This window comes from Entelurus aequoreus, linkage group LG10 (genome assembly GCF_033978785.1).
Source record: "Entelurus aequoreus isolate RoL-2023_Sb linkage group LG10, RoL_Eaeq_v1.1, whole genome shotgun sequence".
NCBI lineage: Eukaryota > Metazoa > Chordata > Actinopteri > Syngnathiformes > Syngnathidae > Entelurus > Entelurus aequoreus.
The window spans coordinates 44,050,573-44,075,114 of record NC_084740.1 but is presented as its reverse complement, the minus strand read 5'-3'; the positions used below and the strand labels follow the sequence as shown (position 1 = coordinate 44,075,114).

General features: G+C 41.8%; 3 protein-coding genes across 8 annotated transcripts in view; 2 read left to right on the top strand and 1 right to left on the bottom strand.

Annotated features, from left to right (window-relative positions):
- The window catches only part of psmd8 (proteasome 26S subunit, non-ATPase 8), a 28,041-nt gene extending 22,532 nt beyond the window's left edge, over positions 1–5,509 (bottom strand). The window contains exons 1-3 of the mRNA XM_062060949.1: positions 5,346–5,509; positions 312–384; positions 127–229 (exon numbers count right to left, since the gene is read on the bottom strand). Coding sequence (XP_061916933.1) covers positions 127–229; positions 312–384; positions 5,346–5,465 — 296 coding nt within the window. The 5' untranslated portion in view covers positions 5,466–5,509. The remainder of the gene's footprint in view (positions 1–126; positions 230–311; positions 385–5,345) is intronic.
- nup88 (nucleoporin 88) lies at positions 5,493–10,604 on the top strand. Its single transcript, XM_062060939.1, has 2 exons — positions 5,493–6,017; positions 8,801–10,604. Exons 1-2 carry the CDS (start codon positions 5,577–5,579, stop codon positions 10,499–10,501), a joined length of 2,142 nt encoding a protein of 713 aa, XP_061916923.1. The 5' UTR covers positions 5,493–5,576; the 3' UTR covers positions 10,502–10,604.
- Positions 10,605–10,794: 190 nt separating this feature from the next.
- On the top strand, positions 10,795–20,888 carry LOC133658672 (UDP-N-acetylhexosamine pyrophosphorylase-like). Of its 6 annotated transcripts, none has more exons than XM_062060946.1 (4): positions 12,982–13,308; positions 14,388–14,436; positions 14,737–14,816; positions 18,217–20,888. In XM_062060946.1, the coding sequence occupies exon 4, from the start codon at positions 18,243–18,245 to the stop codon at positions 19,752–19,754; it is 1,512 nt and encodes a 503-aa protein (XP_061916930.1). In that variant the 5' UTR covers positions 12,982–13,308; positions 14,388–14,436; positions 14,737–14,816; positions 18,217–18,242; the 3' UTR covers positions 19,755–20,888. The 6 variants fall into 6 exon arrangements, with proteins under 6 accessions (XP_061916932.1, XP_061916931.1, XP_061916930.1 ...); XM_062060945.1 differs by having other exon boundaries at positions 14,734–14,816; XM_062060948.1 differs by lacking the exons at positions 12,982–13,308; positions 14,388–14,436 and adding an exon at positions 10,795–10,999 and having other exon boundaries at positions 14,734–14,816; positions 18,217–20,593.
- Positions 20,889–24,542: the final 3,654 nt, after the last annotated feature.

Below are 24,542 nucleotides of genomic sequence, written 5' to 3'. Positions count from 1 at the left end.
ATTAAAAAAAACACGGAAATAATATTTTGACGCGGAAATTAACATTCAAAAACAAGTTTTCGCGAACATTTAACATGCCTGTGATCAGAATACACAAACAAACAATGCTTTAAGTAGCTCCATTACTTGTAGTCAAAGTAGTAGCACTTAAGCTGGGCCATGTATCTCTCAAAGGAAGGGATGTCTTTTTTGAGGATACTCCACAGGGCTCCAATTTCGAGGACATCGCCTAAAAAAAAAATGCAATGCGTTGATAAGCGCGATTCTACTTAAATAATCCCATCCATTATTGATTTTTAAAACATACTTACGCGCCAAAATAAGCTGCTGCTTTGTAAACGCTGAGCCACTTGTAGGCAGAAAGTTGAGCTCCAGTAACGACACCTGTGACAAGAAATGTAAATATTAGTGTAATACTTGACCCAATCCTGACCTGGTAACTTTTAACGTTAATATAAGACACACAAGCAGTGTTGGCCTTAACACACTTTTTGTGTCTTTTTACACATTGAAATCAGAAAGGACGCAACATTCCAGAAGCCTGCGCGTTCCTCAGACGCAGATTTTTTTCCTTCACCGCACAGTTTGCTTTTTTTTATTTGATTTGATCAATTATCGCTTCCCGCCGGTGTTTTGTTTAGTTTATATTTGCCGTGTCAAATTTCTGTCCCTGTTTATTGCGTTTTTATTGGACGTAAATTTTGATTGGCCGTAAGTTTTATCAATCACAAATAATGCCTCAGTTTGCACTTGGACAACTTTACGACAAGGGGCTGTCAAAAGAAATACTTCAATGTAAACACTAAGGTGAGTGTAAAGTCAACCTTTTTAACTTCATCCTGTGCCATGTCTCCAGTAAATGACTTGTATTAGTCTTTGTGAGTCCATGGAAACTTCACTTTTATCTCCTGCTGAAGCGACATCTACGACGCCCCCTCCGCCCCAAAAACATACTTTGTACGTCAACAAATATGTGCCTTTTGAAGTGTTAATGTGCGAGGAGTGTTGGAAAGGAGTCTCTTGGAGAAGTGGCTGACAAGTTAGCAAGTGTCGCTCGCATCGCTGACAGTGACATCATCACCGTCATTGTTTACTGAAGCAGAAATGCTGACTGTGCGTTATGATAAATGCGCATGCGTCGCCAGGCTCTGCTTTTTATCCATAGACTTATCAGATTCATTTTTTTTAATATACAGCAGGGGTGTCAAAAGTGTGGCCCAGAGGCCATTTGCAGCCTGCAGCTAATGTTTTAAACGCCCACGGCACATGCTCCAGTACTATGGAATGCCCTTCCGGTAACAGTTAAGAGATGCTACCTAAGTAGAAGCATTTAAGTCCCATCTTAAAACTCATTTGTATACTCTAGCCTTTAAATAGACCCCCTTTTTAGACCAGTTGATCTGCCGATTCTTGTCTTTTCTCCTCTGCTCCCCTCTCCCCTTCCTGCTGGCCCCACTACAACCTACTCAGTGGCCTAGTGGTTAGAGGGTCCGCCCTGAGATCGGTAGGTTGTGAGTTCAAACCCCGGCCGAGTCATACCAAAGACTATAAAAAATGGGACCCATTACCTCCCTGCTTGGCACTCAGCATCAAGGGTTGGAATTGGGGGTTAAATCACCAAAATGATTCCCGGGCGCGGCACCGCTGCTGCCCACTGCTCCCCTCACCTCCCAGGGGGTGAACAAGGGGATGGGTCAAATGCAGAGGACAAATTTCACCACACCTAGTGTGTGTGACAATCATTGGTACTTTAACTTTTTTAACTTTTACCTTTAACTATGGACTGGACTCTCACTATTATGTTAGATCCACTATGGACTGAACTCTCACTATTATGTTAGATCCACTATGGACTGGACTCTCACTATTATGTTAGATCCACTATGGACTGGACTCTCACTATTATGTTAGATCCACTATGGACTGGACTCTCACTATTATGTTAGATTCACTATGGACTGGACTCTCACTATTATGTTGGATCCACTATGGGCTGGACTCTCACTATTATGTTAGATCCACTATGGACTGGACTCTCACACTATTATGTTAGATCCACTATGGACTGAACTCTCACTATTATGTTAGATCCACTATGGACTGGACTCTCACTATTATGTTAGATCCTCTATGGACTGGACTCTCACTATTATGTTAGATCCACTATGGACTGGACTCTCACTATTATGTTAGATCCACTATGGACTGGACTCTCACTATTATGTTAGATCCACTATGGACTGGACTCTCACTATTATGTTAGATCCACTATGGACTGGACTCTCACTATTATGTTGGATCCACTATGGGCTGGACTCTCACTATTATGTTAGATCCACTATGGACTGGACTCTCACACTATTATGTTAGATCCACTATGGACTGAACTCTCACTATTATGTTAGATCCACTATGGGCTGGACTCTCACTATTATGTTAGATCCACTATGGACTGGACTCTCACTATTATGTTAGATCCACTATGGACTGAACTCTCACTATTATGTTGGATCCACTACGGACTGGACTCCCACTATTATGTTAGATCCACTATGGACTGGACTCTCACTATTATGTTAGATCCACTATGGACTGAACCCTCACTATTATGTTAGATCCATTATGGACTGGACTCTCACTATTATGTTGGATCCACTATGGGCTGGACTCTCACTATTATGTTAGATCCACTATGGACTGGACTCTCACTATTATGTTAGATCCACTATGGACTGGACTCTCACTATTATGTTAGATCCACTATGGACTGGACTCTCAATATTATGTTAGATCCACTATGAGCTGGACTCTCACTATTATGTTAGATCCACTATGGACTGAACTCTCACTATTATGTTAGATCCACTATGGACTGGACTCTCACTATTATGTTAGATCCACTATGGACTGGACTCTCACTATTATGTTAGATCCACTATGGACTGAACTCTCACTATTATGTTAGATCCACTACGGACTGGACTCCCACTATTATGTTAGATCCACTATGGACTGGACTCTCACTATTATGTTAGATCCACTATGGACTGAACCCTCACTATTATGTTAGATCCACTATGGACTGGACTCTCACTATTATGTTGGATCCACTATGGGCTGGACTCTCACTATTATGTTAGATCCACTATGGACTGGACTCTCACTATTATGTTAGATCCACTATGGACTGGACTCTCACTATTATGTTAGATCCACTATGGACTGGACTCTCACTATTATGTTAGATCCACTATGAGCTGGACTCTCACTATTATGTTAGATCCACTATGGACTGAACTCTCACTATTATGTTAGATCCACTATGGACTGGACTCTCACTATTATGTTAGATCCACTATGGACTGAACTCTCACTATTATGTTAGATCCACTATGGACTGGACTCTCACACTATTATGTTAGATCCACTATGGACTGAACTCTCACTATTATGTTAGATCCACTATGGACTGGACTCTCACTATTATGTTAGATCCACTATGGACTGGACTCTCACTATTATGTTAGATCCACTATGGACTGGACTCTCACTATTATGTTAGATCCACTATGGACTGGACTCTCACTATTATGTTAGATCCACTATGAACTGGACTCTCACTATTATGTTAGATCCACTATGGACTGAACTCTCACTATTATGTTAGATCCACTATGGACTGGACTCTCGGACTGGACTCTCACTATTATGTTAGATCCACTATGGACTGAACTCTCACTATTATGTTAGATCCACTATGGACTGGACTCTCACTATTATGTTGCATCCATTATGGGCTGGACTCTCACTATTATGTTAGATCCACTATGGACTGGACTCTCACTATTATGTTAGATCCACTATGGACTCGACTCTCACACTATTATGTTAGATCCACTATGGACTGGACTCTCACTATTATGTTAGATCCACTATGGACTGGACTCTCACGCTATTATGTTAGATCCACTATGGACTGGACTCTCACTATTATGTTAGATCCACTATGGACTGGACTCTCACTATTATGTTAGATCCACTATGGACTGGACTCTCACTATTATGTTAGATCCACTATGGGCCGGACTCTCACTATTATATTTTATCCACTGTGGGCTCGACTCTCACTATTATGTTAGATCCACTATGGACTGGACTCTCACTATTATGTTAGATCCACTATGGACTGAACTCTCACTATTATGTTAGATCCACTATGGACTGGACTCTCACTATTATGTTGGATCCACTATGGACTGGACTCTCACTATTATGTTAGATCCACTATGGACTGGACTCTCACACTATTATGTTAGATCCACTATGGACTGAACTCTCACTATTATGTTAGATCCACTATGGACTGAACTCTCACTATTATGTTAGATCCACTATGGGCTGGACTCTCACTATTATGTTAGATCCACTATGGACTGAACTCTCACTATTATGTTAGATCCACTATGGACTGGACTCTCACTATTATGTTGGATCCACTATGGGCTGGACTCTCACTATTATGTTAGATCCACTATGGACTGGACTCTCACTGTTATGTTGGATCCACTATGGGCTGGACTCTCACTATTATGTAAGATCCACTATGGACTGGACTCTCACTATTATGTTAGATCCACTATGGACTGGACTCTCACACTATTATGTTAGATCCACTATGGACTGGACTCTCACTATTATGTTAGATCCACTATGGGCTGGACTCTCACACTATTATGTTAGATCCACTGTGGACTGGACTTTCACAATATTATGTCAGACCCACTCGACATCCATTGTTTCGGTCTCCCCTAGAGAGGGGGGGGGGGGTTACCCACATATGCGGTCCTCTCCAAGGTTTCTCATAGTCATTCACATCGACGTCCCACTGGGGTGAGTTTTTCCTTGCCCTTATGTGGGCTCTGTACCGAGGATGTCGTTGTGGCTTGTGCAGCCATTTGAGACACTTGTGATTTAGGGCTATATACAGTAAATAAACATTGATTGATGTGTAAACGTGTATATATATGTAAACATAGATAGATATACAGACCCCCAGACACTTGTTTCTCTTATTTTGGCCCTCGGGTCAAAATAATTGCCCAGACCTGTTATAGATGAAGAAATGCTGACATTTTGAGGACTAACACCACTCTTGAAAAATGTTTGTATTCATTTAGACATTTTTTTATTTATCGCAAATGGGGGAAAAACAACACAAGCGGGCGTTATTGTTGCTAGCTAACGTTAGCATGCTTAGCTCCGCTAGCTAACAGAGCTAGAGCACATATTGTATCTGTGTTAAAACCCAAATAGACTAAAGCAACATTCGAGATGCGTGAGGCTACCTTAAGTTTGATCAAGAGATCTCCGCATTTGTTCAGGCTCGGGTTCTTTTTGTTCCACTCCGCCTTCAGCGTCTCGTAGAGCCCCGCCGTCTCCCTCAGCGCCATGGTGATTCTGCACATTCAGCGCGACACCGGCCGTCGTAATACGGCGCAGTACGGCAAACGTCTGTCGTAAAGACAGCAGCGTAACCAGGAAGTGGTTCTCCCCTAGCAACGGATCGAGAGACCGAGATGGCGGCGTTCGCAGCAGACCGTTGGCTGAGTGGCTTACCGAATCATGACCTTTTCAAGAAAATACGCGACAAGATGGACTCTGAGCCCAAAGTGAACGAACGGGCGGTGGCTAAAAACCTCACCTTCTGTTTGTGCGGGGACTTTTTCGTGTGGGACGACGTGGACCGCGTGTTTTACACGACGAGCTTGCGCCAGTTGAACGCGGCGGAGGAGCGCGACAGTTACCAGACGCTGCTGTGCATCAACCCGCCTCGCTTCCCGGTGTGCCAGCTGCTGCTCAGCCCCTCGCACGACCACGTCGCGCTTGTGGGCAGCCGAGGAGTCTCGGCGCTGGAGCTCCCTCAGCGCTGGGGCAAGAGGTCCGAGTTCGAGGGCGGAAGCAACCGCATCAACTGCAAGACCACGCCGGTGGCCGAGCGCTTCTTCACCAGCTCGCAGGTAATTAGAAAGTTCAACCAACCAACGAGATTTCTCTACAGAATCTCCTCTCTGGTCAACAAAACCTTCTGCACCCGCAAAATAGCTAAACTCAAAGCCAATGGCCACATAACAGCTCAATCCAGATCCATAAAAAAATACTCCAGTGATCATTTCAATTGAAAATGAGATGAGTGGGACTTGTCCCCTGTGCTCGCAAGCAACCTGGTCGATGTAGCTTAAGATCGCTTCAAAACGGCGTTCCTAAAGATACTAAATGACATGGCTCCCGTGAAAACAGTCAGGATCAAAGCCCGCTCGGAACCATGGATGAATCCGGACCTATTAGCTGCCATAAAATACAGAGACAGAAAATCCTCCGAATACCAAAAGTGTAAAACAGAAGTAGATAAACAACCCAATAATAACCTCAAATCACTCTTTACAACTCTCAAAAAGCAATGCAATAAATTAAGAAATAAGTCAACCAACCTGACTAAATCCTTTAAAAAAAATTACATTTACGACAAAATAGAGGAAAACACAAATAAGCCACGTGAGCTCTGGAAAATTCTCAACAACCAGCTTCCCGGTTGCAGCCAGAAACTTAAAACCAGACTCACCAACATCAGCATCAAGGAGGATGACTCCCTCATTACAGACAAAATGGAGGTAGCTAGCAGACTTAACATCTTTTTCACCAGCATAGCCGCGACTCTGGTCGACAAGCTGTCCCACCACTCTGGTCGCTTTGGGGTAGAACACATTAAAGCATTCTACAGAAAGTTAGGAGTATCCAACGAGGATTTCAAATTAGAAATGGTCACAGCTGATGAGGTGCTTAAAAAATTGAGCGCGCTCCACCCAAACATACCCACCGGCCTTGATAATATTCCCTCCAGATTCCTCAGGGACTCTGCCTCCATCATTGCCCCGATCATCACACACATAATAAACCTCTCAATTTCACAAGGCCAAGTACCAAAAGATTTTAATATAGCAAGAGTAACTCCCCTCTTTAAAAAAGGAAGCAAATTGGAACCTGGCAACTACCGACCTGTTTCTATTCTCAGTTCCATTTCGAAAGTAATGGAAAAAATAGTTTATGAACAGGTCGATAGTTACCTCGCCACTAATAAACTCATGTACAAATTCCAATCCGGCTTCAGAACTAATCACTCCACTGACACATGCCGTCTCTATCTGAGCGACCACATCAAACATGAGGTGGACGCGGGCAAATACTGCGGCATGGTCATGCTGGACCTTCAGAAGGCCTTTGACACCGTTAACCACGCTATACTGTTGGATAAGCTCAGAGCAATCGGATTTAACAAAACCTCATGGAGCTGGATGCAATCTTACTTGGAGGGGAATGAACAGGTGGTAGAGGTGAACGGCACCGTGTCCCCCCACCCCCTCTCAGTGAGCTGTGGAGTCCCCCAAGGCAGTATATTAGGGCCTTTACTGTTCCTAATATACATAAACAACTTGTCATCGGCATGCAACTGTGAATTGTTCCTGTTTGCGGATGACTCAGCCTTGCTGGTATCAGACAAGGACAAGTCACAGGTGGAGAAAATCCTCAGTGCTGAGCTCTGTAGAACTTGCACCTGGCTCGCTGACAACAAGCTATCCATACAATTGGGTAACACGGAATCCATCCTATTTGGGTCCCACATCAACCTTAAGAAAGTCAATGACTTCACCATAAAAGTAGGTGATATTGTTATCACCAGGAAAGATGAGGTCACCTACCTAGGTTCCATTCTAGAGGCTAATCTTTCCTGTGATAAAATGGCAACCAAGGTAATCAAAAAGGTCAACCAACGAACAAGATTTCTCTATAGAATCTCCTCTCTGGTCAACAAAAGCACCATGAGGATTCTAGCGGGAACTCTCGTTCAACCCTTTTTCGATTACGCATGCACCTCCTGGTACCCTAGCACCTCCAAAACCCTCAAATCTAGACTCCAAACATCCCAGAACAATCTAGTCAGGTTACTTCTAGACCTCCACCCCAGATCACACCTCACTCCTACCCACTTCTCCAAAGTGGGCTGGCTCAGGGTGGAGGACAGAGTTAAACAACTTGCACTGAGCCTAGTCTATAAAATCCGCTACACCTCCCTGATACCGAAGTACATGTCAAACTACTTCCTTAACGTAAATGACCGCCATAACCACAACACCAGGGGGAGCTCCACTAACCACGTTAAACCTAGATTCCGATCTAACAAAGGTCTTAACTCATTCTCCTTCTATGCCACATCAATATGGAATGCACTCCCAACAGGTGTTAAAGAAAGGGCATCTCTATCCTCCTTCAAAACCGCACTAAAAGAACACCTCAAGACAACTTCAACCCTTGACTAACACCCTCCCCCCTCCACATCCCACCTCCCCTGATTGTAAATAATCAAATGTACATACTTGTTCTTATGCTATCTGAACTCACTATGTTCTCTGCTCGCTGTACATATCCTACCAAGTCAGACCTACACTGTTTCAATGTCCATTTCTCTGATGATGCAATTGTTGATGACTGAAGTGCTGATATCAACCAAACCCTCCTCATCCCATCCCACCCCCCAGATTGTAAATAATGTAAATAATTCAATGTATATACTCTGATGATTAACTTTTGTGATGACTGTATTATGATGATAATATATACTTGTACCATGAATTGATTTACGTGGACACCAAATTAAACAAGTTGAAAAACTTATTGGGGTGTTACCATTTAGTGGTCAATTGTACTGTACTGTGCAACCTACTAATAAAAGTTTCAATCAAAACAGTCGGTGAGTCTGCGGCAGGCGGCCTGGTACCCCGGCGACACGGAGGAGCCGCTGCTGGTCCTGCTCACATCGGACAACACCATTCGCTTCTACAGCTTAAAGTCTCCCGACTGTCCAGTCAAAGTGGTGCCCGTGTCGCAGTCTGATGACGACAGCACCGTGCGCCCCCCGGCCCGCTCCTACGCCGCATCCCTGGGTGAGATAGCGGTGGGCTTTGACTTTGGCCCAATGTCTGTGGTCAAAGCGGGGCCCTACCACCCTCTGTACATCCTCTACGAGAACGGAGAGACTTACCTGTGCTACACCAGTCGGATGAACGCCGTGAGCGTGAGTAAGCGCGTGGGCCCGCTCCCCATGTACCCGGCGGCGGAGGACAACTACGGCTACGACGCCTGCGCCATCCTCTGCCTGCCCTGCGTGCCCAGCATCCTGGTCATCGCCACGGAGACGGGCACGCTGTACCACTGCGTCGTGCTGGAGTCGGAGGACGACGACGAGACGCCGAAGTGGGCGCCGGGCGGGGGCGCCGTGCCGGCCCTCTACGTGTTCGAGTGCGTGGAGCTGGAGCTCACCCTCAAGGTGGCCACGGGGGAGGACGACGAGCCCCAGGATTTGGACTTCACGTGCCCCATCCGGCTGCACCGGGACCCCTTGTGCCAGCAGCGCTACCACTGCACCCACGAGGCGGGGGTGCACAGCGTGGGCCTCATCTGGGTCAGCAAGCTGCAGAGTTACCTCCACGCCGGCGACGAGGACAAGAACAGTCTGTCGGAGTTGTCTGCGGAGAGGCGCTGCATCGTGGAACACATCGTGTGCACCCGACCGCTCCCCTCCAGCCAGTCCGCTCCCATCCAAGGCTTCTTAATCGTGTCCGACCTCTCCCTGGGGACCACCATGATCTGCATCACCAGCAGCTACGAGTGCATCATCCTGCCCCTGCTCAGCGCCATACGCCCGCCCTCGCCTCCCCTGATGTGCACACAGTCCGGCCTGGGCTCGGCCAGCTCGCCGCTACGGGGGCTAGCGGGGAACTCTTTCGATCAACACATCCGCAACATCCTGGCTCGGAGCGCCACCAACCCCCTCCTGCTCAAAGCCGGGGACAAGGAGACGTCGCCCTCGCCCCAGGAGTGCCTGCAGCTGCTGAGCCGGGCCACGCAGGTGTTCCGCGAGGAGTATGTCCTGAAGCAGGACTTGGCCCGCGAGGAGCTGCAGAAACGTGTCAAGCTGCTCCAGGACCAGAAGAACAAGCAGCTGGAGGACATGGCGCTGTGCCGCCAGGAGAGGAAGACCCTGCGAGAGGCGGCGGAGAGGCTGGCGGACAAGTACGAAGACGCCAAGTACCGCCAGGAGGCCGTCATGGAGCGCTTGAAGAACGTCCTGGGCAGCACGCAAAGCCGCCTGCCCCTGCTGTCCAACAGCGAGAAGGACATGAGGAAGGAGCTGCAGGCCATGGGCGACCAGCTCAAGCAACTGGACATCTGCATCAAGCAGGTGAAGATGAAGATGGAGTACCAGAAGACGCAGGTGGACAAGGACGCGCCGGCTCCCAGGCCCACCATCTTGCTCAGCGCCCAGCAGAAGAAGGTGGTCCAGGAGGTCCTGCTGGAGGAGGGGCAGAAGATTGTGTCCATGATGAAGATGGTCAAGGAGATGTCCTGCCTCATCGCCATGAGGAGCTCTGACTTGTACAGCACCTGAGTCCCAAGTGAACCTTTATACTTCCTGTCCTGTCAGAATGAATACAACTATATTTGTTCGCTTTTCAAGTAAACATTTTGTAAAAATAAAGATTTTGTCTTTATCATTAGCAGTCCCATAATTTATATTAACATTTATCAGTCATCCTAGCAAGGAAGTAGGCTTTCATGGTATTTGAAAAGACAAAACTGACTTTATAATGATGTTTTGAACACTAAATACTGTTTATGCCCTCAAACGCTCAACTTAGGACTTCCGGGTTTTGCCTCAAAGCTGTAAAAAGTTTGACAACTGCGCATGCGTATTACCCGCCATCTTGGAAACATGGCTACGCCGTCAGTGCAAATAAACACGAGGAATGTTGCCAAGAAGACAAGTAAACATTTAACGACATACGCAGTTATTAAACTGTAGGAAACCCACACCGGGCTTAAACCTCCGACCAACACTGCTAGGAAATGTCTTCTTCGCCCACTTTCCAAGCGCTAAAGGAAGCAGGTAAGCGTCTAATGTCCCACCTGTTGCTTAGCAACGGGCTAATTAGACCGCGAAAGGTTGTCTTGAGAACATTTACATCTACATAACTACAACGATTGGCGACAAAATACAACTAAATGTACCACATTTGAACAAGTTAAAGTTATATTTGTCCACATATACGCTACTATACGGGATTCAAATGTGTGCGTCATTCTGCTATTTGTATGTAGTTACTAATGTTCCTTGTACTGCATTTTGTTTATGTATCTTTACTGTTAGGTTACCCCAATACAGTGTTTTATTTCAACACTAAGGGTTAAATCCATTATATCAGTTGATTTCCACGCATAATTTTGTCCGTTTTTCATTAGATTAGACCATTTTCTCTATTTAGTGCCTATAACTAGCGGAATACTTATACAGAAGCTAATTATTTTAAATCAAAATAAGCAATGATTTGCGAACCATTAGTTGATTTGCCATGTATCAGCTACTGTGTGGAAGTGTGGGGGAACACATAAGAGTAACATAAAGTGTGGGGGAACACATATAAGAGTAACATAGTGTGGGGGAACACATAAGAGTAACATAAAGTGTGGGGGAACACATAAGAGTAACAAAGTGTGAGGGAACACATATAAGAGTAACATAAAGGCATTGTATCAACTACAGAAAAGAGCTATAAGGATTATTCATAAAGTAGATTACTTAGAACACACTAACATATTATTTATTAATTCTGGTTTATTGAAACTACAGGAGCTAGTAAAGTTACAGACATTATGTGTTATGTTTAAGGCTAAAAGTAAAACATTACCAGCAAATTTACAAAAAATGTTTGTCATCACTTCTGAGAATGAAGAGCATAGAAGAAAAGGTCATTTCAAACATCAGTATTCAAGGACAACTTTAAAACACATGTGTATATTAGTGGTGGGGGTTCAACTGTGGAATTCGCTTTACAATGAGATAAAAGACTTTAAAAATATATTCCAATTGAATAAAATATATAAAGACAAAACAATAATATCATATGGACAGCCATAAGTGTTTACATTTTGCTTCATATTTATTATTTTACTTGTTTTTTGCTTGGTTTTGTATTTGTTTTGTATCATCTCGTGAGGTGTATATTACTTTTATTTTTTGTTCGGTTTGTACTTAATGAAGTTTTGCACTTGTTGTGTTTTTTTTGTGTGTTTTTTGTTTGTTTTCATTATATTTGGATGTAATTGTTGGTTTATATGATATCCATTAAGTAAGAGTATACGTATTATGTTGAAGGGGGCAGGAAAATATACGATTTTTTTTCATTCTGCTCCTTCTCAGGCATTGGTGTGTAAATGCATAATTGTATAATTGAGGTATAATTGTCTATCGATCAAAGATGCACATCAATGAGGGAGATAAATAAAAATGAATGAATGAATGAATGAATGAAGTCCGTTATATCAGTTGATTTCCTTGCATCATTTTGCCCATTTTTCATTAGATTAGAGTTAGACCCTTTTCTCCAGTTAGTGCCTAACTAGCAGAATACTTAACAATATAGAAGCTTATTTTAAATCAAAATAAGCAATGATTTGCGAATTAGCGCCATTGTAAACAAATGGAGCCGTATTAAGTGACGTCACTTCCGCTGGGCAGCGATTGAATGGATTAATGACCCATTGGATTTGCCGTAGAACTTCATTATTTACTTCCGCGTCCTCGTGGGCACATCGGTTTGATAACCACGATGGAATATAAATAAATTCGTTGCTGTAGGCTGTGTTATTTTTAAATCAAAATAAGCAATGATTTGCGGACTAGCGCCAATATAAACGAATGGAGCCGTCATAAGTGACGTCACTTCCGTTGAGCAGCGATTGAATGGATGAATGATCCATTGGCGTTGCCGTAGAATTTCATTATTTACACGTCGTTTCGACGACAACGATGGTATATAAATACATTCGTTGCTCTAGGCTGTGTTATTTTTAAATCAAAATAAGCAATGATTTGCGGACTAGCGCCATTATAAAGGGACGTCACTTCCGCTGAGCAACGATTGAATGGATGAATGATCCATCGGTGTTGCCGTAGAATTTCATGATTTACTTCCGCGTCCTCGTGGACACGTCGTTTTGACGACAACGATGGTATATAAATAAGTTCGATGCTATGGGCTGTGTTATTATTTGGTTGTACTTTATTTGGCATTTATCTGGCATCATCGCCACTTCTCCGAGGACAGTTTCGTTAAAAAGGAGCCTATCACAGCCCGCTTCGCTACACATCTTAAAAAAAAGAAGCCTGGAGCCCTGCCGACTGTCCAGTACTCTCTTGTAAGTGTCTCTTCTTGTTCTTTGAAGCTGCAATGTTGTTGAAGTAAGATTGTATTAGTGTTGTCTCCATACCGATATTTTTGTACCAGTAACAAAATGTATTTTGATACTTTTTTAAATAAAGGGGACCACAAAAAAATGTCATTATTGGCTTTATTTTAACAAAAAATCTTAGGGTACATTAAACATATGTTTCTTATTGCAATCGAAGAACAATTTTGTCATTAAATAAAATAGTGAACATACTAGACAACATATTGTGTCATTCTATTATTTTGTTTACATTATAAAGAACAAGCTGTAAAAAATAGTATTAATCTACTTGTTTCATTTACTGTTAATATCTGCTTATTTTCTATTTCAACATGCTATCTACACGCCTGGTAAAATGTAATAATCACTTACTCTTCTGTTGTTTGATACTTTACATTAGGTTTGGATGATACCACAAATTTAGGTATCGATCCGATACCAAGTAGCTACAGGCACATACATTGGTCTTCATTTAAGTTCTCATGTGTACAGGCACGTATTTCCTGAGTTTATGAATATTATATGAATTTAAAAGGAAAAAATATGTTTCACTCTTACCCTCCTGTACTTGGTATCATTACAATGGATGTCAGGTGTAGATCCACCCATGGCATTTGTTTATATTGTGACGCCGGTGAGCTATTGTATCCTCCTACTGTCTGTAGTGAAGCATGTTTAGCTATTCCTCGTCCTCAAGTGATGATAGTACTTGTAAAAACCGTACTTTTTTTGTCAATCAATCAAAAAAAAGGTTCAATCAATCAAAAAAAAACAATTTAAGTGGACCCCGACTTAAACAAGTTGAAAAACTTATTGGGGTGTTACCATTTAGTGGTCAATTGTACGGAATATGTACTGTACTGTGCAATCTACTAATAAAAGTTTCAATCAAAAAGCCATGGAGACAAGGATTAGTGATTTAGAAGTAGCTAAAACACTGCAGACTGTGGATGGACATTAGCCGCTAGCTAGCTAGCCATGTCTTAAAGCACCTCTTCCTGAGGGTGTTTCAGTGTTATAACTTTACTTTTATCTTTACTTTTTAGGCCAAAATGCGTCCATTCTCCCTTTTCCGTCTACACACTGTGTCTGCTTGTAAGTACTCAGTGATTGTGCGCTGCCGAACATGCTCCTCTGCTCGTAAAACCAGCAATGTCATGATGCCGTGATGTCTGTAAAAAAAAAAAAATATGGCGAACCGGTACTTTTCAAACAGATTATAGTACCGTTTTTGATTCATTAGTACCGCGATACTATACTAGTACCGGTATACCGTACAACCCTAGATTGTATGGTTTGCACTGTAGCTAATGGAAGTACAATATTGTCTCAATCATGTATTTTATTGAATAACGTTATATTCCTGTCTGTGTGAACTTGTTTCTCTCCAAGCAGGTCCAGTTCATCATCTGATGTAAACCCCAGACCGAGAGCAACATCCTGAGGGCTCACAGCTGTCTTTCAAGACTCTTCAGGTATCTACATTTTATATATAGAGTAGGTACAAAGTATTTCTATGATGTTGTATCTTGCCAAGGGATAATACTACGGCTGCAAAAAATGTGAATCACGATTTATTTTCACACACACACCATGTTCAAGACCATGTTCTTAGATAAAACATAGATTAAACTCCTCAAAAATGTGATTGCATGTTAGTGTAAATTGAGAATAGGACTGCAAAAAACCCAATTGTGTATTTTTAAGGGATATAATACTGATAACAACGGTAAAACTCCCGGCAGTTATTATTACCGTAATAACTTTTTATGATAAAAAGAACGTGATTGATAACCACACTTTGATATAATGCTAGACCGTTAGCTCGCTACCTATCTTAAATGCCAATATGAAAACAAGAGACATTACCGTCTTTCCCCCTTAAGAAATGTCATAGCCCAATCTAAACTTGCATAAACGCATTACTGTCTAAACAACTATGATACAGTATTCAAATTAGCACACAGTGATCGATCTATAGCAGAGCTGGGCAAATATTTTGACTTAGGGGCCACATTGAGAGAAAAAATGTGTCTGGGGGGGCCAATGTGTATGTGTGTATAAATGATATATACACATTTAGCTGTAAAAATCTGCTGTGCAGGAACACTAATACCAAAAGTCACAATGAATTCTATAGACCACCTCAAAAAAACGGAATGGAATTTTACAGTTTTTTACTGAATGGGACACCCAAAATGTACATGAAAATAAAGAAAGTTGGATTTACAATATTAAATATGAACAATTAAGCACTGAATATTAACAACATATGAACATTGCTCCTCTGTTACGTAGAATTTACAGTATTAACTATGAACAATAAAACACTGAATATTAACAACATACGAACATCACTCCTCTTTTACTTCTCAGACCAGCTCCTCGATTGTTTTGTATCTTTTACAATCAAGCAAAGCACAACAAAAATGTAAAAAACAGCAAGATATGAATGCAAAGGAAGTGAAGTCACGTGGTGTCGTACACCGGAAGTGATCGCCCAATTTGCATTTGTTCAAAAAAAAAATCTAAAACGCTCACAACATAATATAGATAGAAATATGTCTCTTAGCCAGAAAAATATATAATGTTTCCTCTTCCAAGAAAGCATATTGTGTTGCTATTTATTTTAGTCATAAAAAAACTTGGCTAAAATATTTTAGTGTGTGTGTATAAGTACTTTTTGAGCACATTCAACAGGACCGTGATAATTATAATAATCGTAATATAATATATTATAATATAATATATCAATACATCAACCGATCTCTATTATGATCAAAAAAATTTAATATAGTTTTTAACCTGCCAGTTGTACTAAAAACTAAAGATAAGTTTAACATTTTGGCATACTGGGTAAATCAAGCAAATTTAAGAAGATGAACATGGAAAAATATATTTTGAAAGTTTTTCTTGTAAAATGTGGAAATATATAAAACTATTGTACAGTCGTCAGTGTTGGTGCAAACTCAAAATAAACTTAATTGCTCCTAAGGAGGATAATGCAGACCTTTAAAAAAAAAAAAAAAAAAAAAAAAAAGCTGTATTGCCCCAATAAATGTGAAGATTTTGGCATTTTATTAAATTTTATTTGACATAAAAACACTCTATGGTGGTAAAATAAAGGTAAAAGGTAAAAAACTAAAACATAAACAAAACGGAAAGACCTAATATTATTGTTTTTTATATTGATATTGTTTACATTTATTGCTATTATTATTTTTTTTACTTGTTGTGGTTTATTTGTTACTAACTTATATCCATTTTTTAAAATTATTATATTTAAAGTCGAGTTTTGGTGGAACAATAAATACTCCATTTATTTTCAAATTAATGGATAATTGTGTAATTAACCGTGATTACAATATCCATGAAAATAATCGTGATTATTATTTTCATAGAGTTGAACCTTGCAGTAGCGAAAGAAGAAGAAAAAAAAAGATGGCGGTAATCTGTCGATGTTTAATGACAATATCAAACAAACAGAACGGCGCTAAAGTCACAGAAAGATTTCTTAAGCGCAAAAAATATGACTAAAGAGGAGCATGTTCGGCAGTGCACACACACAGAGTACTTACAAGCAGACACAGTGTGTAGACAGAAAAGGGAGAACGGACGCATTTTGGTGTAAAAAGTAAAGATAAAGGCGAAGTTATAACACTGAAACACCCTCAGGAAGAGCTGCTTTAAGACATGGCTAGCTAGCTAGCAGCTAACATCCATCCACAGTCTGCAGTGTTTTAGGTACTTCTTAATCACTAATCTTCGCCTCCATGGCGACAAATAGTCAGTTTCTTACAAGTATTATTATCACTGGAGGATGAGGAATAGCTAAACATGCTTCACTACACACTGTAGGAGGATACAATAGCTCACTGCTAACAGCAGGCTAGCACCCCTAAATGTAAACAAATGCCATGTGTGGATCTACACCTGACATCCACTGTAATGATACCAAGTACAGGAGCATATCTAGTCGATACTACTATGATTACATCGATAATCTTTATAGTCACAAAATCTTTTTTCTGTTTATAAAGTGAGTAAATATGTCCCTGGACACATGAGGACTTTGAATATGACCAATGTATGTATGATCCTGTAACTACTTGGTATCGGATCGAAACCTAAAGTTGTGGTATCATCCAAAACTAATGTCAAGTATCAAAGAAGAGAATAATAAGTGATTATTACATTTTAACAGAAGTGTAGATAGAACATGTTGAAACAGAAAATAAGCAGATATTAACAGTAAATGAACAAGTAGATTAATAATACATTTTTACAGGTTGTCCCTCACAATGTTGAGAAACTAATAGGTGTATTAATGACACAATATGTTACTGCATACGTCAGCAGACTAATTAGGAGTCTTTGTTTGTTTACTTACTACTAAAAGACAAGTTGTCTAGTATGTTCACTATTTTATTTAATAAGGACAAACTTGCAATAATAAACATGTTTCATATATTGTAAGATTTTTTGTTAAAATAAAGAAAATAATGCCATGTTTTGTAGTACCCTTTGCTTAGAAAAGTATCAAAATACATTTTGGTACCGGTACCAAAATATTGGTATCGGGACAACTCTAGTACCGGTATTTTTTTTAGTAATTAGTCTGACCTAAGCCTTGATAATAATCTTTGTGATTAACACATAATTTCGTATCATCTGACAATATTTATCCTGTAACTGTAAGTAGGTTAGATTAAAGACAATTAAAATCAAGAGTAAGATTGCTAATTCCGTGTTAATATTTGAGTGGTGACAAAGTTGGGCGGTGAAGAAGCCCTGCTCTGGAGTAGTCCGGCTGAGAAGCAGAAGGAGCTTGTCTTTGACGTGAACACAGAAGTGACACTCTAAGGTGTGTTTTAGTGTGGCAAACGCCTCCTTCGCCGAACATGGACGCCAGAGGACTCTTCCAGAGGTTGGCCGAGGCCGAGCAGTCTCACCTCCTGCGGTTCTGGGACCAGCTGAGCCCCGAGGAGCGAGCGGGCTTGACCCTCGACCTTCAAGGAATAGACTTCCAGGAGATCAACGGCTTCTTCAGGAAGGCCACGGACGTGTCCCGCGGCAGCGTTGAGAAGATGGACGGCCGCATGGCGCCTGTCCCGCGGGAGGTGCTGGGGAGCGTGACGAGGGACGAGGCCCGCGTGAAAAGCTGGGAGCAAACGGGTCTGCAGTGCATCTCCCGGGGGAAAGTAGCGGTCGTGCTGCTGGCGGGCGGTCAAGGAAGCCGACTGGGAGTTCCGTACCCAAAAGGGATGTTTGACGTGGGGCTGCCGTCCCGTAAAACACTTTTTCAAGTGCAGGCTGAGCGTATTTTGAAGCTGCAACAGCTGGCTGAGGAGACGCTGCACAGCAAGTCTTCCATTCCATGGTACATCATGACCAGCAGCAGGACCATGGACTCCACGGAGGAGTTCTTCTCTCGCCATGACTACTTTGGCTTGGACAAGAACAACGTGATGTTCTTCTGGCAGGGCATGCTGCCCGCCATGGACCACCAGGGCAAGATGATCCTGGAGAGCAAAAGCAAAGTGTCCATGGCTCCGGACGGCAACGGAGGTCTGTACCGAGCCTTGAAGAACCAGGGCGTCCTGGAGCACATGCAGCAGAGGGGGGTGGAGTGCATCCACGTGTACTGCGTGGACAACATCCTGGTCAAAGTCGCCGACCCGGCGTTCCTGGGATTCTGCGTGCAGCACCATGCCGACTGCGGCGCCAAGGTGGTGGAGAAAAGCCACCCGACAGAGGCGGTGGGTGTGGTCTGCAAGGTGGACGGCAAATACCAGGTGGTGGAGTACAGCGAGATCGCCATGGAAACGGCCCAGAAGAGAGGCGCCGACGGACGCCTGCTGTTCAACGCTGGCAACATAGCCAACCACTTCTTCAGCTTCTCCTTTCTCAAAGACGTGGTGGAGAAGTATGAACCCAGTCTTCAGCACCACGTGGCCCAGAAGAAGATCCCCTTTGTGGACCACAGAGGTCGACTCTCCACGCCGGACAAACCGAACGGAATCAAAATGGAAAAGTTTGTCTTTGACGTTTTCCAGTTTGCCGAGACCTTTGTGGTGTACGAGGTGCTGAGGGAGGACGAGTTCTCCCCGCTGAAGAACGCCGACCGCCAAAACGGAAGGGACACGCCCACAACCGCCAGACACGCCCTCATGTCCCTCCACCACCGCTGGGTGTTGAACGCCGGCGGTCACTTTATCGACGAGAACGGCACTCGCCTACCTGCCATACCCAGCCTGAAGGACAGGAGCGACCTGCCCATCAAATGCGAGGTCTCGCCGCTGGTGTCGTACGGCGGAGAAGGCATCCGAGCGCTGGTGAAGGATCGGGAGTTTCAGTCGCCGCTGGTCATCGACGAGAGCGGCGTCCACCAGCTGGTCAGGGACGGGAAATAATCCCAGTCTCTGCAATACTAAACTGCCTTTTGAAAAATACCGGAATGTTTTTGTTTCATATACATGACATATGAGCCCAGGCGCATGTGAGTCAACACACACACACAGCACTTACAATTGGAGACAGAAGATATTGAATGGACGCTTCAAATAACGATAAAGGTGAAGCTATGCACCGCAGAGTCTTTGTCCCTCCACAGTGTTTTAGTTACTTGTCAGGTTCAAACACTGATGACATCTATTAATCAGACAAGAAGCAAGGAATCATGCAGAGACAGAGTTCAATTTACCTCATGAGGAGAACGCATGGAGCTGCACACTTAGTCACAGTCTCGCCCTACGCTCTAAGGTTCAGCTCCCGTGTCCCTCTATTTATTCAGGAGTTCCACAGCCAACATCACTAAGGCCGCCTCTAAAAGGAGTGGTCACATATATTATGCAAAGCAGGTCCAGGACGCACAATACGTGACGGAATGTGCTGGGGGCCTTGTGATTTCGCCTTGTCTCTGCTTCGTCTGCGTGCTGTCATCTTATCTTCGTTGAGGTCCTTGAAGTCTCTGGCTGTTAGCGGGCTAAAACAAAGATAACATCTGCGGCTGAGGCCACTCCTCAGACAATAAGTTTTTGTCCTTGCACAGATAGAAAAGTCTAACTTGAGCACAATAGCTAATAACTAAAGCAACGGACTTTAAGCATACTAAAGTTGTGTGATAATATATACAGGTATACATGATTATTCTAACACGGGTCACCAACGCGGTGCCCGCGGGCACCAGGTAGCCCGTAAGGACCAGATGAGTAGCCCGCTGGCCTGTTCTAAAATTAGCTCAAATAGCAGCACTTACCAGTGAGCTGCCTCTATTTTTTAAATTTTATTCATTTCCTAGCAAGCTGGTCTCGCTTTGCACAACATTTTTAATTCTAAGAGAGACAAAACTCAAATAGAATTTGAAAATCCAAGAAAATATTTTAAAGACTTGGTCTTCACTTGTTTAAATAAATTCATACATTTTTTTACTTTGCTTCTTATAACTTTTCAGAAAGACAATTTTAGAGAAAAAATACAACCTTAAATATGATTTTAGGATTTTTAAACACATATACCTTTTTACCTTTTAAATTCATTCCTCTTCTTTACTGACAATTTAAATCAATGTTCAAGTAAGTTTGTTTTTTTTATTGTAAAGAATAATAAATACATTTTAATTTAATTATTCATTTTAGCTTCTGTTTTTTCGACGAAGAATATTTGTGAAATATTTCTTCAAATGTATTATTAAAATTCAAAAAAATTATTCTGGCAAATCTAGAAAATCTGTAGAATCAAATTGAAATTCAAAGTCTTTTGAATTTCTTTTAAAATTTTTGTTCTGGAAAATCTAGAAGAAATAATGATTTGTCTTTGTTAGAAATATAGCTTGGTCCAATTTGTTATATATTCTAACAAAGTGTAGATTGGATTTTAACCTATTTAAAACATGTCATTCAAATTCTAAAATGAATCTTAATCAGGAAAAATTACTAATGATGTTCCATAAATTCTTTTTATAATTTTTTCAAAAAGATTCGAATTAGCTACTTTTTCTCTTCTTTTTTTCGGTTGAATTTTGAATTTTAAAGAGTCGAAATTGAAGATAAACTATGTTTCAAAATTTAATTGTCATTTTTTTTGTGTTTTCTCCTCTTTTAAACCGTTCAATTAAGTGTAAATATTAATTATTAATAATAACATAGAGTTAAAGGTAAATTGAGCAAATTGGCTATTTCTGGCAATTTATCTAAGTGTGTATCAAACTGGTAGCCCTTCACATTAATCACTACCCAAGAAGTAGCTCTTGCTTTCAAAAAGGTTGGTGACCCCTGTTCTAACACTACTTCTAAGTCACTAATCCTCGCCTCCATGGCGACAAATAGTCAGTTTCTTACATGTAGGAGGAGGAAGAGGAATAGCTAAACATGCTTCACTACACACCGTAGGAGGATACAATAGCTCACTGCAAGCTAGCGCTCCTAATTGTAAACAAATGGGTGGATCTGTACAAATATCGACCAAGTACAAGTGTCGTATATAGTCGAGCAGTGTAGGTACAGTCGTGGTCAAAAGTTTACATACACTTATGCTCTGGGCCTGTTTTGCTGCCAATGGAACTGCTGCTTTAAATGGGACAATGAAAAAGGAGGATTACCTCCAAATTCTTCAGGACAAGCTAAAATCATCAGCCCGGAGGTTGGGTCTTGGGTGCACCCCCACCCAGGAGGTGAAACGATACAAATTGTAGGATTGTGTTCTCCACACACTGAAATAACCGCCTGTTCATTCACGTCCACTGTGGTGGTCGCATGAAGACATCCAACCATGTCTTGTGTGACAAAGAATCACTTTTAGACTGGAGCACGTGCCTGCAAACACAAGTCAAATATTTGGGAGAGAATATACATATTTTTTTTATACATACAAAAGCCAAAAGCAGTGAAGTTGTCACGTTGTGTAAATGGTAAATAAAAAGAGAATACAACAAATCCCTTTCAACTTATATTCAATTGAATAGACTGCAAAGACGAGATATTTCATGTTCACACTGGAAAACGTTATGTTTTGCAAATGTTAGCTCGTTTGGAATTTGATGCCTGCAACGTGTTTCAAAAAAGCTGGCACAAGTGGCAAACAAGGACGGGGCGAGGGTCACCACTTTGTCAACAAATGCATGAGCAAATTGTCCAACAGTTTAAGAACAACATTTCTCAAGCAGCTATTGCAAGGAATTTAGGGATTTCACCATCTACGCTCCCTAATATCATCAAAAGGTTCAGGGAATCTGGAGAAATCACAGCAAGGCTGAATACCAACCTTGAATTCCCGTGACTTTGGATCCCTCAGGCTGTACTGCATCAAAAAGCGACATCAGTGTGTAAAGGATATCACCACATGGGCTCAGGAACACTTCAGAAAACCACTGTCAGTAACTACAGTTGGTCGCTACATCTGTAAGTGCAAGTTAAAACTCTCCTATGCAAAGTCAAAGCCATTTATCAACAACACCCAGAAACGCCACTGTCTTCGATGGACCAGAGCTCATCTAAGATGGACTGATGCAAAGTGGAAAAGTGTTCTGTGGTCTGACGAGTCCACATTTCAAATTGTTTTTGGAAACTGTGGACGTCGTGTCCTCCGGACCAAAGAGGAAAAGAACCATCCGGACCGTTCTAGGTGCAAAGTGTAAAAGGCAGCATGTGTGATGGTATGGGGGTGCATTAGTGGCCAAGACATGGGTAACTTACACATCTGTGAAGGCACCATTAATGCTGAAAAGTACATACAGCTTTTGGAGCAACATATGTTGCCATCCAAGCAACGTTCTCATGGACGCCCCTGCTTATTTCAGCAAGACAATGCCAAGCCACGTGTTACATCAACGTGGCTTCATAGTAAAAGAGTGCGGGTACTAGACTGGCCTGCCTGTAGTCCAGACCTGTCTCCCATTGAACATGTGTGGTGCAATATGAAGGCTAAAATATGAGAAGCTGAGACTGTTGAACAACTTAAGCTGTACATCAAGCAAGAATGGGAAAGAATTCCATTTCAAAAATGTCCCAAACCTTTACTGAGTGTTGTTAAAAGGAAAGGCCATGTAACACAGTGGTAAAAATGCTCCTGTGACAACTTTTTTGCAATGTGTTGCTGCCATTTTAATTCTAAGTTCATGATTATTTGCAAAAGAAAAAAGTTTCTCTGTGTGAACATGAAATATCTCGTCTTTGCAGTCTATTCAATTGAATATAAGTTGAGAAGGTATTGCAAATCATTGCAATTTGTTTTTATTTACCATTTACGCAACGTGACAACTTCACTGCGTTTGTATATGTATTCACTACTCAGACTTCACTTGAACCTTTTCTTATAAACAAGTTAGTGCCATAATGTGCACAATGACATCTTAACGAGGTTAGCTAATAGCAAACATTCTTTCTCTGTGGGCTAAGCGTCCTTTTCAGCCTACCTTTTATTCATGTTATTGTTTTTACAATAAAAAGTATATTTGTAATACTAATGTACACTACCGTTCAAAAGTTTGGGGTCACCCAAACAATTTAGTGGAATAGCCTTCATTTCTAAGAACAAGAATAGACTGTCGAGTTTCAGATGAAAGTTCTCTTTTTCTGGCCATTTGGAGCGTTTAATTGACCCCACAAATGTGATGCTCCAGAAACTCAATCTGCTCAAAGGAAGGTCAGTTTTGTAGCTTCTGTAACGAGCTAAAGTGTTTTCAGATGTGTGAACATGATTGCACAAGGGTTTTCTAATCATCAATTAGCCTTCTGAGCCAATGAGCAAACACATTGTACCATTAGAACACTGGAGTGATAGTTGCTGGAAATGGGCCTCTATACACCTATGTAGATATCGCACCAAAAAGCAGACATTTGCAGCTAGAATAGTCATTTACCACATTAGCAATGTATAGAGTGTATTTATTTAAAGTTAAGACTAGTTTAAAGTGCTTTTCCTTCAAAAATAAGGACATTTCCATGTGACCCCAAACTTTTGAACGGTAGTGTACATGTTTTTGCTCTAAAAAAGTAAAATTGCAAGATTTTGGCCCACTTTTCCGCAGCTGCACAACACTCAAACAGCCACTGTGGGGCGCTGCAGCAGACCAATGAATTGCAGAAAATGATTGTTGGCGGTTCATATTATTTATTATTATTGACATTACACGAAAAATGGGCTGTTTTATTTGATCAAATGAGGTGTCAAATTGTATTGTGTTTTAAAAATGACATGCAAAC

What these genes read in the sequence shown, in the direction of transcription:
- nup88 (XM_062060939.1), top strand. Translation starts at nt 5,577, where the DNA reads ATGGCGGCGTTCGCAGCAGACCGTTGGCTGAGTGGCTTACCGAATCAT. An exon ending in GCTTCTTCACCAGCTCGCAG is followed by an intron (nt 6,018 to 8,800) that starts GTAATTAGAAAG and finishes CAATCAAAACAG; the next exon opens with TCGGTGAGTCTGCGGCAGGC.
- LOC133658672 (XM_062060944.1), top strand. Translation starts at nt 18,243, where the DNA reads ATGGACGCCAGAGGACTCTTCCAGAGGTTGGCCGAGGCCGAGCAGTCT.